Genomic DNA, 19,028 nt, shown 5'->3' with positions numbered 1-19,028 from the left:
ACACACACACACACACACACACACACACACTCACACACACCTGTCTAAAAGTCTTTGAAACACAATAAGTAACTTGGAATGCAACATTTCAGAGAAGATTTACATTTTCTTACCACATTGGCAATCATCTTGGATAATAGTGTTGTTGTTGTTGTTGTTGTTTTTCCGCAGTAAGCAGCTGGTAGCAATAGTATTATAAGACTTTGTATATATTTAAATATATCATTTGAAGTAATATAATAATAGTAATAATATTTTATATTACATTTTATTATATATATATGTATATATATAATCAGATAGATTCAAAGAGAAGATTCTTATATATGCAATTTATATTTGAGATATACATATGTATCAAATGTACCATTTATTATTTTTATTACTTTTTTTAATAAGGAAAAATAATGACTGATTGCTATGGAAGCCCATTTCTTCACCAGTTAAAAAAAATAATAAGGTAATTGCAATTGCGTTTATTCTGCCTTTGCTTGCAATTCAAGTGTTTCATTAAGCGTACTTATCTTTAGTAAGCTTGAGCTGTTTTTACTTATATCTCCTTCTATATTGTGTAGAATGAATAATTGCAAAATTTCAATGTTAGCTAAAATTATGGCATTATAACAATCTAACAATGTATTGTGATATTAGATTTTGGTTATGTTGCCCTCCCCTAACTAAAAGTCTTGCTTCTCAACTAAATAATTTTTCAAGGAGGAAAACCTGGGCCCACGAGGAGGCCTGTAATTCTCAGCACTTGAGCAATCTGGCATCATTTTTGCATAAATTTCTCTGCTCTGTGTGATTTGTACTGTGCAGTGTAGGTGCGCCCCATTACTTTCTGCCACAAGCCGCCTTGTGTTTTCCTGCGGGGGCATTTGAGCAGTCATAACTTTGGCAGGCTGAAATGAAACTTGGTATTACAACCACAATTGCTTTGTCGAAGGTCTTCCTCAGAACGAGACGCCACCCCTTGCTGCTACCAGTCTCGTTCACATGGAAATGATAAATGCAGTTTAAACTCAGCAGACAGACAGAGGGAAAGAGAGGGAGACGAGAGGGGAATTATGGGACGGCATGGAGTTTTGGAAGGGTGGTCGCTATTTTTCTGTGCAGAACTTTGCTTTGTCGTCACACGAATAACTGTTTAGAAACTTCGCTCCTTATAAGGAGTTTTGCTCCCCCGTTTGATTAAGATTACTCAGCTCCCTGGTAAACTATCCTCTCTGCACAAATTTACTCACAGCGTGAGAGATCAGTGTCACCAGCGGAATAAACACACACCTTCTGTGTGTTTGGCCATCAGTTCTTTTTTGGGAGAGTCATTTTTCCAGTGCAATAATAACCTTCCCCATTGACTTGAACAATACTGAATTTTCCTCTCTTTTGCAGGTTTATGAAAAACGGTGGTTCTGTGGTTGACGCAGTAACGTGGCAACAGTAGGTATTTTACCTTTTTTAAATTATAACCTTTTATTATTCTCCATTGTTTATGGAAACATTGAGATCATCTCTCTAAAGATGTAATACAGCTTTGCAGTGGTATGAAAACAAAACAGAATGCTAATGCAAAAGTGTCAGTAGTTCTCAATTGGTGGGTCATGGCCCATAAATGAGTCGCAGGTCTGTTCTGATACTGCAGGGGAAAAACAATGAAAATATTGAAAAAAAAGCACATTAAGTTGTGTGTGTGTGTGTGTGCACCAGAAGCGTGAACATGAAGCATCCAGCATTCTAGCCTTTGATTTTTCGGTTAACTATTTGTATCTGGGCATTTAAGATGTACTTATTCTATATGGTATTTTAAGTGTGAACACACTCGCACTATTTAAACTACAAATCCTCATAGAAAAGTAGTATGCGAATCGCACCTATATGAGAAGAGGAAAGAAAAGTAAACCAACTTATAGACCATACCAACTTTAAAAAAAGAACATTTATACATTTACAAAACTATTTACAAATTGTTGGGCAGTATTCATACATTTTAAATGTTTTATTTTAAGGACATTGTTATTATTACTTTTTAACAATAAACAATTTTGGTACTGATTCTGGGTCCTGAAGCAACCAGTTTATAACCACTAGGCCCATCATCATTTTTGAAATTTAATTAAATTTAAATTTCAGAATAATAATTTGTTATGCACAATAGTTTTTAATAGTAGTAGGTCAGTATATCGGCCAAGGCATTTTTAACTAGCACCTCTCTTAATTGACCAGTGGGTAACATTAACCCTAACCCTTAAAGGGATAGTTCACCCAAAAAGGAAAATTCTGTTATTAATTACTCACCCTCATGACGTTCCAAACCCGTAAGACCTTCGTTCATCTTCGGAACACAAATAAAGATCTTTTTGAGGAAATCTGAGAGCTCTCAGGTCACTCCATAGACAGCTATTTAATGAACACTTTCAAGGTCCAGAAAGGCAGTAAAAACAGTTTGTGGTTCAACCTTAATTTTATGAAGCAACGAGAAAACTTTTTGTGTCCAAAAACAAACCAAAATGGCAACTTTATTCAACAATTTCTTCTCGTCTGTGTCAGTCTGCTATGCAGTTTAAGTTGGTCAGCTCCTGCGTCAGCATCACACGCATGCGCCGTGGTGCTCACGTGAACAGCATCAGCCAATGGTAAGCCGGCGTTCTAGCGTAGCGAAGACGTAACTCGGAAGCGCTGCACTGTATTTACTACGTCAACAGCGATGAGAAGAAATCATTGAATAAAGTCATTATTTTTGTTTGTTTTTTTGCTCAAAAAGTTTTCTTGTCGCTTCATAAAATTAAGGTTGAACCACTGGAGTCACATGGACTATTTTAACAATGTTTTTACTGCCTTTCTGGACCTGAAAGTGTTCATTAAATAGCTGTCTATGGAGGGGCCTGAGAGCTCTCGGATTTCATAAAAAATATCTTAATTTGTGTTCCGAAGAAGAGGAACGAAGGTCTTATGGGTTTGGAACTAGGATTAATGTTACCCACTGGTCAATTAAGAGAGAGGTGCTAGTTAAACCAGTGTCATTTTCAAAATCAACTGCCTTGTCAATGGATAATCTATTCGCAGATATTTCGTCATGAGCATTTTACACAATATTCACTAAAAACATTCAATATGAGTATGTAATTTGCTTTCATTGAAATTGTACTACATGTAATATATCTGTCATTGGCTACCTTGCTCTCTAGGCAATAGCAATACAAATAGTCTGTCCTGCTCTGTTGTTAATCAAGCTGTTCCCCACCTCCGCCTTAATTTCTAACACCTGTGAGGTGGGATAATGTGCTGGAAGGTAAATTTACACTCCCAGCAAACACATGCAGGCCTCTAATTGAGGCTTTTTTCCTAATCTGGTTAAGTACCATTACTAAGAAGCATCGTAAAAGACGTCAACAGTTGGTGTATGTAGTACTTCACACTTTGGGTAGAGCAATTAAAATTCTTTTCATATTTTCAACAACATCATTCTATTCTGTAACTATCCATACAGTGTTTCTGTTTCCCATAGCATCACATCAAAAGTTTGGAAACATTACGTTTTTTTGTTTGTTTTTGAAAGTAGTATCTTAATCTCACAAAGTTTGCATTAATTTGATCAAAATGAAATAAATGACAGTAAAGTACAGATTAAAATACAGTAATACTGTGAAATATTATTACAATGTAAATTAAGGTTTATGTTGTAATATATTTAAAAATGTAATTTATTCCTGTGATATAAAGCTTATTTTTCAGCATCATTACTCCAGTGTAATATGATCCTTCAGAAATCATTATAATATGCTGGTTTGTTGCTAAAGAAACATTTCATTTTATTATTAATGTTAAACAGTTGTGCTGCTTAATATTTTTGTGGAAACTGTGGGGTTTTTTTTGGATTCTTTGATGAGTAGAAAGTTCAAAAGAACAGCATTTATTATAAATAGAACTTTATTGTAATGTTTATTAATTTCATAAATTGCCGACTTTTTATCAATTCAATGTGCCTTTGCTAAATAAAAGTATTGATTTCTCTTATTTTTCTTTTTTCTTTTAAAAAAACAACAACCTTGATAATAAAAAGAAGGGATGTTAGAATGATTAGAAAACATAAAATAACAAATAAAAAATTAATGTTGCCAAACTTTTGACTGGTAGTGTCTACATACAGCTCTGGACTTAACTTAAACTTAAGAGACCACTTAACATTGATTTCTCAATTAAACAATGAACCATTTTTATTTAAACCAAGATACATTTTTTCAGGATTTTTTATTGAATAAAAAAAATCAAAGAATAACATTTTTTGGATATAGAAATATTTTGTAACATTATAAATGTCACTTTTTATCAGTTTAATGCATCCTTGCTGAATAAAAGTATGAATTATTTAGTACTATTTTGAACAGTAGTGTATATATGTATAAATATAACCACTTCACATTTGTACACAGTATATGAGTAATATGGTGGTTGTTAATAAGTGCGATCAGTTACGCTTCACCGGCGACAGAACAGTAAAGAGTCTTTTAGGGATTAGAGCAGCTGTGTTCCTGAGGCGAAAGGATAATCACCTGTAGTGTATTCATCTCTAAACAACTGCTCATTTCAAAACCCTTTATCCTCTTAACTTCTTATGGAGGTGAGGACTGTGTTTTCAACTTTGAGAGTGTATTTAGCTGTTGTGCCTGTCCATCAGACGGTGATGGAAGTTTTCTGATTGTGGAGTGTAACTGGGCAGCTTTTGTCTGACTTTTATTTTAAACCTCTTGTTTTATGTTGTTGTCATGTCTTTGTTCTTTAGCCCAATCCTGATTGAATCCAGGTGTGTCCTTATTAGTTCTAGAGTATTCATGCTGCCTTTAGTCAAATATGGGATTTTGCATGATGGCTGCGTCTGAAAGTTTAGGCTGCTGACTTGCTGACTCACTGTTCTATCAGGCAATGACTTTGCAGGCAGCTTTTGCGCACAAAACTGAATTCAGACATAGTTCTGAGGCAGTGTAACAGTTTAATTATCTACAGCAAAATAGAGAGAGCTTTGGTGATAACTAAGCAAATATTTGATTACTACAGCTAGGGATGGGTGATATGACCAAAATTTGATTTCACAATAGGAGTCATTTTATTTAACAATAACAATATATATATTTAAATATATATAATGATATATGTTTGCTTTAAAGAAGGTTTTTTTGATATCAAAACTTTTGAAATGTTATAATTATTGTCATCAATTTAATATCACACACACACAAAAAAAAACTAGCCTAAGCACAAAAAAAACCTCAAGTAAACAGTCAGCGACAAAATAATAACAAAATAAACTTGTTATAAGCAATAGGAAAACAAACTACAACAGAACAAAGACACAAATCAAATAGATTTGAGCACTTCAAATACTACATAAATTGTATTAAGTAATCAAAAGTATAAAAATAACACTGCATACACTCAAAAAGAAAAAAGGTTCTATATGGCACCAAAAATGGTTCTTGGCTCGTAATCATAGGGGAACCTTTTTTAGTGCTATATAGCACCAATTTTGGTGCTTCAGTGGTTCTTCAGAGGTGCTATATAGCACCTTAGTCAAAGAACCTCTGAAGAACCACTGAAGAACCACTGAAGCACCAAAATTGGTGCTATATAGCACTAAAAAAGGTTCCCCTATGATTACGAGCCAAGAACCATTTTTGGTGCCATATAGAACCTTTTTTTCTTCACTGTGTAAATTAAATATACATTTATTCTCATTAAAGTTACAAAAGGGTTTCAGTCAAGAACAGTCACTATATATATATATATATATATATATATATATATATATATATATATATATATATATATATATATATATATATATATATATATATATATAGTGAAAACAATTTCACTAGATGATTTGAATAGCTCTGTTTGTAAAGAATTAATCATTCTAGAATGATTGTGGTGATTTTGTAGGGTAGTGCATCTGCATAGGAAAAATAATAAACAAATAACTAGCATTGATAAATACAATAGAACAAAGATACAAGATAATTAATCAGTGCTTTATCATTTTCAGGTATATCTAACATTCAGGTAGAGACATAATCAAATGCAAAATAACACTGCATAGTCATCACTGTATAAATTAAATATAATTAATAAAATTAATTAATTGATACAATGTATCTTTATTAGTGCTTCAAAAGTGGTTATTATATTAGGCTGCTGTCACTTTAAGATGAATGCATGGAGCCAATATAATGATACACATCTGTTTTCTTTCTCAATTGTTTACAAAACAATAGCCCTATTCGGACGGTAATTGTTTCTTACGTAGAAGTCCGTAAAAATACATTTGCATGCCACCTCAGTGATAAAACTTGTGCATTCGGATCCTGCGCACCTGGGAACGCGCTGCTCACGTGGTCAATAACATAATTGTTTGCTGTAGATAAAATGTCATATGCTTGGTATGATAAGAATAAATGCATATTTAATTTAATAATAGGAAAATATCAATTATTATTTAATTATTTTAATCGGTTTTAAAATAGGAAGACATAGATGCACATTATATTTATAGTATGTCTTGTATTTTATCTAAATAAAGGATGTAATTTTATTCTACATGGAAATGAGCAAAAATAAGTTAATACAGCCTCTTATTTACATGAGGTACACATAATGCTGCTTGCTTATTTTAACATAATTGCTGCCGTAATAACGGCCCATTTCAAATGTTTACATGCTTTCCTTCTTTTTATTTTTTGAGCCGTGATGAAATATATTGCTCTTGTAAATACTTGCCAGCATTTCAATAATAAAAGTCTAGATCTTTAAAATGCATCCAAATTACAGCGAAGCGCAAACGTACGGTGCTCTGCAGTGGTCAAAAAGGATATAAACAGTGAATTTTGAAGTGATATATTCTTGAAAACTCAGATGTGGATTCGGACGGCAATAAAATCACAGACTAGCCCCTGTCAATGATGAAAATACCCTACGACCCCACGAAAAACAATTACCGTCTGAATAATGACTGCGTAAGGATATTCGCTGTTCTTTTGACTTAATTTTGCGTGCACGTGTCTGTTCAAGATAAAAAAAAAATAAGAAAGGGAACTGAATTCAGTTTTCAGTTGCCGGCTCAGTGCGTGAGTTCCAATCTTCTTGTGCTTGATGTTTAAACTGACAGGACTTATGCATATGCAAATGATAAACTTTCACACTATGATGGTTAAACTTTGCAATTAATCCACGAAGCATGCTTTTGTATGCAGTTGGCCCATACGGATAACAGATCAACTACTTGATCCTTATAGGCGACTTGACATCTATGTGACTGTGGCGGATGTGTACATTGCGATATCGATGCGAAAACGATATATATCGTGCAGCCCAAGCGCAAATATTGAGAAATATGCAAAATATGAGTGCTCTTTTGCTGCTTATTGGACTTCAAGTTTAAATCCACGTGTTTTTAAGCTGCAATGCTTAAAAACACTTTCAAATGATAAGCTTTTATGACGCCGCAGCACAGCAATGTCACATGAGCATAACTGAAAGAGAGGATAGTCCAAAATCTCTACCATTTGACAAATTTCTACTGGTTAATCGTGTCTACAGGTATATTCGTCACTCCTAAATACTAATTTCTTGCTAGAAATTACTTCAGAAGTAGAAAACGTAGATCAAAAACTTAATTTTACACACAAACTGACCACCAACGGCAACTTTCAGATCTTTTTTTGGGGGGCTCATATGTCACTGATATTCCACAATCCTGTGTGTTCTATTCTAAGGCGAAGGATACATCTATGCTGCCTTCACAAATCAACCATTAAGGTATTTCAGGAGACAGGAAGTGACTTGATGCCTTCCTACCTTGGAATGCATCTTCCGAAGGCAGCATTTTTAAGCTTGCAGACGCAGCCAATATTTATAAAATAAACTCTAAAACCGACCTAATGCTTGGAAGATGATGTGTATAGAAACAAAATGGCAATGCTACGGTTAGCTTGGCAGGTGTTCATTGACAACACAGCTGTTATCTGGCAACCAAACCGAGGACGATAAATGATGTGGTGATGCAATGCTGCCATTTGTTTCGTATGATTATCAGTCACCATGTGTGATGCACCTGTCAGGTTTTGCACCAAACAGGATTTTGAATCGTGTGATGTTAGAGCGTTAACTGATTTATGTGTTGTATTTGCGTAAAAACAAATGTTTATCATTAACTATATGCGCCGCTTCCTGGGTTCTGCCATGCTTGCATGATGTCATTCATCTGCATCTCGACAAAATCGGGACAAAAAATTATTTTGCTTGTAAAGTTAAAGTTGCAACAAATAACTAAAGTATTTTCTTAGGAAATATATGTGTAATTAATTGTAACATTTTCTTTACAAATGTAATGTGAACAGCTCTTGTAGTGATGGAATTATACATTTTTAATGGTTTGCTGTATATTTACACAATATACTCCAATGTGTTTTGCCCTGGTTATTTAAGAATAACTTCTGTAATTTTCTTTACAAAACTGCATACAATAGTAAATAAAATGTACTGTATTGTAATGAAAAAATATAGAATACAATTTTTAAGATGGCCATTGTTTATGGTCTTAATTAATTTTAATATATTGTGCTAGGACCTAAATCTGAACTGATCTTGCTTGTCTGGGTAGGAGTGCAGTGCGGAGCTCAAGTCTGACCCAAGCAGTCACTTCCGACTGCTGGAGACAGACAAGGCGAGTTCCAGGTCAGCAAGTTTTTTTTTTCTCTGTGATATCATGAGAAATCACAGATGCTGTGTCCAGAGAGCTTCTGCGAAATATGCAGGGCAAATCTCATTCTTGTTGAGTTTTACTTCAGATTGGCTGTCGCTTTATAACCTCTCATTCAGAAAGCGCTTGACTTGCTCAACACTGCATTGCAATATGGCAACCCTTTAATAATCAGAAACAAGCTCATTAGCGAATGGGCGCTGTCTTTTATCTCCCAGCACAATGACAGCTGGGTGTGCTTTCAATGACTTTAATTAGTTCCATGCTGAGTGGCTTTGAATTATTCAGTAATGAGAAACTCCAAGTGTTTTATCAAGTGCATGCAATAGCTGCGGTCATTAAAAGTTATAAGGGCATAAACAAGTTAGCATTTCTCCCTCAATTAGACAGCCCCCCTGCGTCTGTGGAGAGAGGGTGGGCTAAAGTTAAACAGACTCATTAATCTAGAGGTCAACCCTGATTAAAGGAAACGGAAGTAGGAAAGGGTGTCAGAGAGGAGAATTTTATTTATAAAAAAAACACCATCTACTTAGTCAAACTCAAGCCATATGCGCTCACATATTCTGATGTGCAATTATCATTTTACAGTAAAGAAGGATTCCAGGACAGGTAGGGGTGGGTGATATACCGGTAGACACGTTTAACCGGTTGAGATTTTGTCTCTATCGTGGTTACGCGCTCGTGATGTTGCTGTGCTGCATGGTCATGAAAGCTTATTGTTTACATGTGTTTTTAGCAACACGTTCTCACTCCCAACTTTTTACATACTGACCCTTCGGCGTCACTTTTTAACGCACAGAGTACCCCTTTAGCATCGTTTTACGACGTGCAGGGTACTCCATTGATGTCATTGAGAAATCTTTGGCGTCATACATATGGGAATTGGGAATGGGAATGTTATCGTCATGATGAAATTATATAATGGGTTATGATTTTGCCATTATGATTTGTTTTATTATATAATATAAAATACAGGATATTACGGGCAGATATGACTGCAGACACAAAATATTCAAAAGGTACACATATTCCAAGTGTTCTGAGGCCAAACGATTGATTTGTGTGAAGAAAAGACCCAAAGCGATCAGTTTTTGTGTGTGTGTGTGTGTGTGTGTGTGTGTCGTGAGGAAGAGTGACGCCCCAGTCAGACGAGTTGCTTCATTGCAGTTTGGTACGGCAGAAACATCACGTCCCGGTGTATACAGTGAACGCATGCTGAAATTATTGTTGCGTGGCTACATAAAAGTTTAAGCATATGTGATGCATTGCCGCGGTTGGTCTGACTGGTGTGTGAGACAGACGAGGGTGTGTGTGTGTGTGTGTGAGAAGGTGTTCTTTTTTTTAGGCTCTAAAAAAATGTATCTCTTGCAATTGAACGTGAATAACTACTTAAAAACATCAAAGCTAAACATCATATTTAGTCAAACCGCATCACGACATCGCTACAAATACAGTGTGGGATTAAAATCAGCGAACATCAATGTATAGGCTTAGGCTACGTTACCATTGAAGTCGTACTGCTGTGGAATGCCAGGTCTACTTTGCAGTAGACACATTGCACCTTGTTCTCTTCTTTTTGAGAGTAATGATCCCAAACTTTAGACATTCTCTGCCGTTTGTGGACATCTTTATTCTCCGCCATCACGCCAACTAAATTCAAAATGTATCACGCGCTATGGTGTGCTTCCTGAACATTGAACAGCGGTCCGTGTGAATCAGATCCCTGCGTGTATAGTGCGTGTCATAGGAATTTAAACGAGGCTTTGAGGCAGAATTTTTCCCTCTAGGAATTTTTGTAATCGAGTTAATCGAGTAACTCGATGAATCGTTTCAGCCCTAATGCACACATAAAAAAATTGCCCCCTTAAGAAACGTTACATCAGCTTTGATAGTAACATTGCATTGGTTCTCGTGTGTCTCGTGACCAATTGCGTCATGCTAAAGAATTGGGTGTATCTTTTGAATGAGATATGACTGCATGTGTTCACAGAGCGGCGGGATCATTTCAGCGATTACAACATTAAGATCAACTCTGTTCTTCACATAAAGATATCGTATGGCTTCAGAAGACTTGGAATGCAACATGAGTTAATACCTTTATACAGTTTTTGGTCAGTTTTTACAAAAAAAAATACCTGTCACTGTACTTTTATTTGCCTGTTACATGTTTTATATTGTTTAGAACTAGGTAGGTTTAGGGCAGGAGTGGGGTTACTTTCTCCAAAATATAAAAGTAGCCTATAAATATTCATGTATAAAATCATGTCTACTTTTACAAATGAAAAGAATTAAATGCGCTGATCTGACGCATTGGGCAAACAACTGAAATTAATGGAGTACCCTGCGCATTGACAAATTAAGGGATATAGCGATAATCTCTCACTGCTCTTGACTGAATCACTTTTGTAACACTGTGAATAATATGCAGTGTTTTTTATACATTTTGATTACTTAGATTTTCTTATTTCTAGTGCTTGAAGTTTTTCAGGTTGGTCTAGCCTAATGTATTTAATTTGTTCTGTTGTAGTTTGTTCCCTTTCAGTCTTTCACGTTCTATGTACGTCGAAACTGACCAACGAATTGGGGATTGCTTTGAGAGACCAATCTAATTTGAGTATAAACTAAACGAGCCAGTGGACATTGGCATGCGCTTCACACATCTCACACTCCGCCCCGCCGTGTGTGTATAAATAAGGAAGGAGTTCCCTTAGAACAAGTGTCCAGGCATGCTGTGTTTTTCACGGATGCCTCTGCCACCGGCTGGGGTGCCATGTACAACGGGCATGCAGTCTCAGGTCAGGTTGTGGACAGGACCTCAACTGCATTGGCATGTCAACTGCGTCCAGTTGCTAACAGTACGTCTTGCGCTGGGCCATTTCAAAATGCTGTTACATGGCAAGCACGTACTGATCCGTACGAACAACGCTGCGACTGTTGCGTACATCAACCAAAAAGGTGATCTACACTCCCGCCACATGATGTAATTCGCCCGCTATCTCCTCCTATGGAGTCAGAAGCATTTGAGGTTGCTTCGTGCCATTCACATCCCAGGCATGCTCAATCATGGCGACTCTATCCCCAGGGGGTCCAACTGATATGGAGACACTTCAGTGCCGCACAAGTCACATTGCCAGTTGTTTTACTCCCTGCCCTAGAGGACCCTCAGCATGGACGCACTGGCAAACAGCTGGCCCCAGGCTCCCAGTGAGACATCTTGCACAGACACTGTGCAAAGCCAGGGAGGATGAGGAGCAGGTCTTGCTAGTTGCTTAATGAACTGTGTTCGTTCATATGCCTCATGTTCGAGGAGAACTGGCCCACCAACTGAGCCTGGGTTCTCCCAAGCTTTTTTTCTCTAATGGAGTTTGTGTTCCTTGCCACTGTCGGCTTGCTTAGTGGGGACATTTAAATTTCAACTCATGCTCCTCACGACAGCCCCTCCCAGGCCCATTCCTCTGAGGAAGGACCTGCTTTCTCAGAGACGGGCACCCTATGGCACCTGTGTCCAGACCGCTGGAATATCCATGTCTGGTCCCTGGACAGGACACAGAGGTTCTAGGTAGTCTACCCCAAGCAGTGGTAGACATCATCACTTCCACTTGAGCTCCCTCTACGAGGCACCTCTATGTATTGAAGTGGAACCTGTTCATTGAGTGGTGGTCTTCCCATTGGGAAGACCCCCGAAGATGTCCGGTCGGAGTCCTGCTTTCTTTCCTGCAAAATGGGCTGTCTCCCTCCACCCTCAAAGTGTATGTTGCCGCAATCGCCGCACATCATGAAGCAGTCCAAGGTGAGTCCATAGGGAAGCACGACCTGATCATCAAGTTCCTTAGAGGTGTGAGAAGGTTGAACCCTCCTCCTCCTACCTCGATACCCTCTGCCCGGCACTGCAGAGACCTGCCTTTGAACCTTTGCAATCAGTCGGGTTACAAATTCTGAGACAGTACTCCTAGTTGCATTGGCTTCCATCAAGAGGATTGGGGACCTGCAAGCATTTTCAGTCGACTAATCATGCCTAGAATTTGGCCGGGCCAACTCTCACGTTGTCCTGAGACCCCGGCCTATATACGTGTCCAAGGTTCCTACCACTCCTTTCAGGGACCAGGTCATGAACCTGCAAGCGTTGCCATTGGAGGGGACAGACCCAGCCCTGGCTTTTCTCTGTCCCGTCTGGCATCATCCCGTGTACTCGCCCCGAGTGGCCAAAAGCACGAAGGACTCGCTCTAAGTGTCGGCTTGCAACGCCTACGTGTGTCTTATGCTCCAGTAGAGTTCCCCAGAAATACTAACCCTGTTGAGTTCCTCCGTCACCCCCGGCAGTCAGACGCGGTGGAGCGTTTTAATTAATTAAATTTGTAATTAAATTTCAATAGTATCAACAATTTTGATATCATAACCCATTCAAAGCAAAAATAACTATATCGTGAAAAATGAAATAAAATAATTGTGATCATTTATATTGTGAAATAAGATTTTGGTCATATAGCCCACCCCTAATCCCAGAAATAATTAGTTATGTGAACAGCTCTTTAGTGGTGGAATTATCCCTGTATAATAGTTTGCTGTATAATTACACAATACATTCCAATTTTTCCTGCCCGGATTGATTGGTTGATTGATTGATTAGTTGGTTGATAGATTTTTATTGCATTTTTTTTATTTTTTATTAGTTGTTGTGTAATTTATTTATTTATTGATATATTTCTACTAAGGAATTTTAGGAGGAACAAACGAAACAAAGTTGATATGAAAAAAAACCATACGAATTTAATTAAGTTTCCTGAGCTATGAAAGAAAATCCTCTGAGCAATAAAACCGTCCTCTAATGTATTCTTTATCTGTTACATTAGGAGTTCCTGTTTTCCTTGAAACAGATGCATTTTTCTTTCAACCATCTTCCAGACGTCTCATCTGCTTTGAATGCTAAATTCAGAAGTCTTTTTGTTGAGAAGCGGCTAATGTACCTTACAAGTGGAATTTAAAACACCACAACTGGAGACACATTAACTAAATATAATACTAGGGAGGTTGAGAGTTGCTCGTTGCTGTTTGAGATCCAAAGATAATGAAGATTTGTTGCCTCTAGAGTTGTGCAGCTTTAATCCCATAGAGACCATAAATTTTGAAGGTCAGTGTCCACAGAGAACCACTATTCCTTCAGATACGTCAAGTTCTTAGGACGTATTGCTTGACAATCGTGCAGTTCATTGAGGCCCTCTTTCCACACCCTCCTCCAGATGGCCGGCCCACAGCTACTTCATCCCGAACTCCTCTCTCACTTGCTCGCTCGCTCGCTCACTCATTCTCTCTCTCTCTCTCTCTCTCTCTCTCTCTCTCTCTCTCTCTCTCTCTCTCTCTCTCTCTCTCTCTCTCTCTCTCTCTCTCACACTCACTCGCTCGCTGCTGCGGCTCTTTGACCAGAAAGAGCTCTGTGTCTTGTCACCGCTGTCTTCTTTTACATCTTAATATAATTAATGGGATAAATCTGTTTGCTATTTTTTGTGTAAACTTGCAGACTGGCCTTTAATGCCTTTAATTCATATTTTGAACTTTGCTCACTGAAGTGGGAAAATGTGGATTGTGTTATTTCCTATTGTAATGATTTTTTTATGATTTTTTTATTTAAATATTTAGTTATTATGAAATTGAAATAATTGTTAGTTAGAAATGTAGTAGTTTTTGAATATATATATATATATTAGTGCTGGGCATCGATAAATTTTTTTACTAATTAATCGCAATTTTTCTGCAATTAATCACGATTAATTGCAAGTTTTTAATATTTTAAGTTTTTAATATTTTGATATTGTAATAATTTCAGTTACTCTCCAAATTAATGTATAAACAATTTAAAGACAGCATATTTTAAATATGTTATTATTTAAATATGTTATTATATATGTATTGTCATGTTTTTATTAATGAAGGCCTGTATCACATTAATGACGTTACATTACAGTATAACTAAAAGTTCCCAATTTCAACATTTATTAGGCTTTAAAAAAAACTACTTTTAATTTAAGTGAACTTAAAACAATCTTTACATAAACCCAAAATAATAAATGTTATATTTACCCATGGCCTTCCCTGTTAGACATATACAGAAATGTAATAGTTATCAAACACCTTTCTTAACTGCATAAATAATAAATGAAATATAGATTAATCATCATTAAAGCTACAATTTTCTCTGTTCCCGTTGTTCTTTGATGAACATTAATGACAGGCATCATCAGTGCCACTGTCACTTTAAGAACAGCCACTGCCGAGAATGACGCGGATCTAATGCGCTGTCCCGCGCATCTCATTTCCTCACAACTCTTTAAGTTCATTTAAGAAGTTATTTAACTAATTTAAGACTCCTAATATGAGAATACTCAAAATCCTCTGTGTTGTAGTTATTGTTTGTTCAAGAGCAAAAGAGAACTCGATGTGAGCAGGAGACTGACGCGAGTCTGTCTATGCGTCGAGTGTGTGTGTGTGTGTGTGTGTGTGTGTGTCAGAGTGTCCCTTGATTAGCTGACATGAAAAAAACACACACACACACACACACACACACAGAGAGAGACAGGACATTGGCATACAGCGCGTTCTCATGTGTCTTGACGCGCTTGGAAGCATTTACATGAAAAGGAGCGTGATCATGATGTAATGCCAAGCAAAAATGGATATAAAAACGGACGCTGCGTTATTTGCGTTAAATATTTTTAACGCGTTGATTTGCCCAGCCCTAATATATATACATACATATATATATATATATATATATGGGCCGGGACTTTAACGCGTTAATTAAGATTAATTAATTACGGGGCTTTAACGCGTTAATTAAGATTAATTACGCAAAAAATAAATAACATAATTTTAACCACACTTATTTTTGCATCGCGGAACGTTTTTCAATGAATGAGTTTCGACGGACCGATTATACTGGAGCACCAACTAGCGTTCTTGACTTCTGACAACAACAAACCACAGTGAACATGAACGAAGAAGCTGACGAGACTGCTTTGCTTGGCCCGTGGATGGGAAATTTAGTTTTAAAAAACGAAAGGATGGAAGCGTCGACAAGAGCATGGTTGTGTGCAAGCTATGCAACAAGGAATTTGCGTATCACCGCAGCACATCGAGCCTCAAATATCACCTCAACGCAAAACACAGGAGTTAGCGTGGACGTTAGCCCGACTCTGAGTAAAGTTACAAGGACCTAAATATGCTATTGCTACACTTAATGGCAAACATTGCACTGGTCTGCTGGACTGAAATAAATAAACAATATTTCGTTGATTAAGCTTATGTATTCAGTCATTATTCAATGGTATACTAAAAATCCATGTGAAAAAAATTACTTCTCACTGTTCTCAGGTCAAATATTTAAATGCAATTAAAATGCGATTAATTTCGATTAATTAATTACAAAGCCTCTAATTAATTAGATTATTTTTTTTAATCGAGTCCCGGCCCTAATATATATATATATATATATATATATATATATATATATATATATATATATATATATATATATATATATATATATATATATATATATATATATACACCCTTTTGAATTCTATGGTTTTATGTATCAGTATCAGTAATCATCTGGGGCCTCATTTATAAACGTTGCGTACGCACAAAAGAAGGTGTACGCCGCTCTCTACGCAATAATTGGTATTTATAAAAAGCAAACTTGACGGGAAAATGTGCGGTCCTTCACGCAAGCTCTGACCCAGGCGTACGCACAAAAACGGGTGAAATGAGAAAAGGCGACACCGTCGGCAGATGGAAGAAACACGTGAAAGTGTGTGAAACTGTAGACCGTTGTGTAAAAGAAATGGCTATGCCTCTCATAAATAACATTAAGACTTCACAAAGCAAGTCTTACAATGAACAGCCTACACGAACACCCGTTTGATCGATCTGCAGTGTAAAACAAACAAAATCAAACGAAAATTGCAACATAAATGCAAATTAACACATATTTGCAAAAAGAAAAGTGAAATATGTTCTGCAATAATATTGGCATGTTATGCATTGCAATTCATCCTCATAAATATGGTAAACAACGAAATAGCTAATGTACAAAACTGATATTCTCGTCAAGTGTCCGTCTGGCGGAGCAGATAGATGCAATTAGACAGATAGATAGATAATTAGGGAGATATATAGATAAATAGATAGATGTATTAATTGTCCACTGGGGAAAGTTGTTTTCATAGTAAAATTTCTTCATCAGCTACGTTCATGGTATTCATGCATATGCCTTTAGTTTTATTTTTGATAAAATGACGTATGTCTCAACCATTCAGAAAGCTGCAAGACATTACATTTGCACGGAACTATTTCCCATTTCCACGTAGATTATAACCGACATCTGTAGCTTGTCAGATTCAATTAAATGGATGGAAATAAAATGCCCATCTCAATGTGTAATGACGCACAATGGCTTGTGCTCTAGAAGATGTGGCGAATGGAAGGATTCGGAGTGAACGCATCTTCAGACAGCAAGAGGACACACTCTGGCGATGGAGCGCTAGACGCTTTTTTTGCCTCGACTTTGATGTCCGACCATTTCTTTTTTATTTCGGCGATAGTCCGAGGTTGTGAGGCTACAGCATTTACGGCGTCTGCAACCTTTTGCCACTCAAGTGTCTTTTTGGCATTAGTAATGCCCACACTGTGCCCTCCAAACAACACTTTTCTTCTCTTTTCAACCTCGCCAACGATAACTTCTACCTCACATTGAGTGAAGTTACTTTTTTTTTTATTTCCTCTCTGTGTTTGCCATGATTTCGCAACCTATGAATATTAACTTGTGGGCGTTTCACTATTTATGGGCAACTATGGGCGTGACATGAAGCCGCAAAAGCTGCGCTACATTTAGAATTGATTGTGATTTATTAAGGGAAAACTGCGTAGGATGTGCGTGCGCACGGTTTTATAAATCCGAATATTTCTGTGCGTACGCACGTCCTATGTTTCATCCGTACGCCAATTCTGACGCAAATCCTACGCAAAGTTTTATAAATGAGGCCCCTGGTCCTTAGCAGGTCATACAATTGGGTAAATACAACCTCAGATGAACAGCAACACATGACATATTACACAGTGTCATTATTTATTTAACAAAAATAAAGCCAAAATGGAGAAGCCATGTGTACTAAGAAAAAACTAAGTACACCCTTATTGCTTCCACAATTAAGAAGCAGCTAAGCTCTGCTAATCAAATGTCTTAATTGATCATCAGCAACTGTGGCCAACTCAATAAAAGCAGAATTTGTGTTGGTTTGGAGCGTTCAGGCTTGTGTTAAAACAATGCCAGGGAAGAAAGACATCAGCAATGATTTTAGAGAAGCAATTGTTGCTGCCCATCAATCTGAGAAAGGGTTACAATGCCATTTCCAAACAATTTGAAGTCAATCCTTCTAAAGTGAGGACGATTATTCACAAGTGGACGTCCCAGCAAATTCACCCAAGGGTCAGACCGTGCACCTGCAAAAAATCAATAACTACACCTCAGACTCTACAGGCCTCAGCTAACATGTTAAATCTTAAAGTTCACAATTAGAAAAAGATTGGACAAGTGTGGCTTGTTTGGAAGGATTGTCAGGAAAAAGCCTTTTCTCTCTAAAAAGAACATGGCAGCACGGCTTAGGTTTGCAAAATTGCATCTAAACAAAGCTCAAGACTTCTGGAACAATGTCCTCTGGACAGACGAGACCAAAGTGATGTTTGGCCACAATGCACAGTCCCACATTTGGTGAAAACCAAACACAGCAAATCAGCACAAACACCCCATACCAACTGCCAAACACTGTGGTGGTTTATTTTGCAGCCACAGGACCAGGGCACCTTGCAGTCATTGAGTCGACCATGAACTCCTCTGCGCACCAAAGTATTCTAGAATCAAATTTGAGGACGTCTGTGTGACAGCTAAAGCTTGGACAATATTGGGTTGTGAAACAGGACAATGATCCTAAGCACACCAGAAAATCTACAACAGAATGGCTGAAAAAGAGAAGAATCAAGGTGTTGCAGTGGCCCAGTCAAAGTCCAGACCTAAACCCGATAATAGTCATACAGAAAACGGTTAATTCAAGTTATTGCTGCTAAAGGTGGTTTAACAAGCTATTAAATCATAGGGTGTACTTAGTTTGTCACACATGGCTTCTCGATTTTGGCTTTATTTTTGGTAACTAAATAATGACAGTGAAATGTGTTGTTCATCTGAGGTTGTATTTACCTAATCTTAAAACCTGCCTAGGACCAGATG

At 37.2% G+C, this 19,028-nt stretch overlaps 1 protein-coding gene across 1 annotated transcript in view; it reads left to right on the top strand.

Moving 5' to 3' along the window:
* LOC307141787 (inactive heparanase-2-like) overlaps positions 1 to 19,028 on the top strand; it is a gene marked incomplete at its 5' end in the record, with an annotated part of 71,750 nt that overhangs the window by 13,153 nt on the left and 39,569 nt on the right. The window contains one exon of the mRNA XM_079842241.1: positions 1,393 to 1,440. Coding sequence (XP_079698367.1) covers positions 1,393 to 1,440 — 48 coding nt within the window. The remainder of the gene's footprint in view (positions 1 to 1,392; positions 1,441 to 19,028) is intronic.

Source organism: Gobio gobio (assembly GCF_949357685.1).
Source record: "Gobio gobio genome assembly, chromosome: 18".
Classification (NCBI taxonomy): Eukaryota; Metazoa; Chordata; class Actinopteri; order Cypriniformes; family Gobionidae; genus Gobio; species Gobio gobio.
This window is presented reverse-complemented; position numbering and strand designations above follow the sequence as displayed.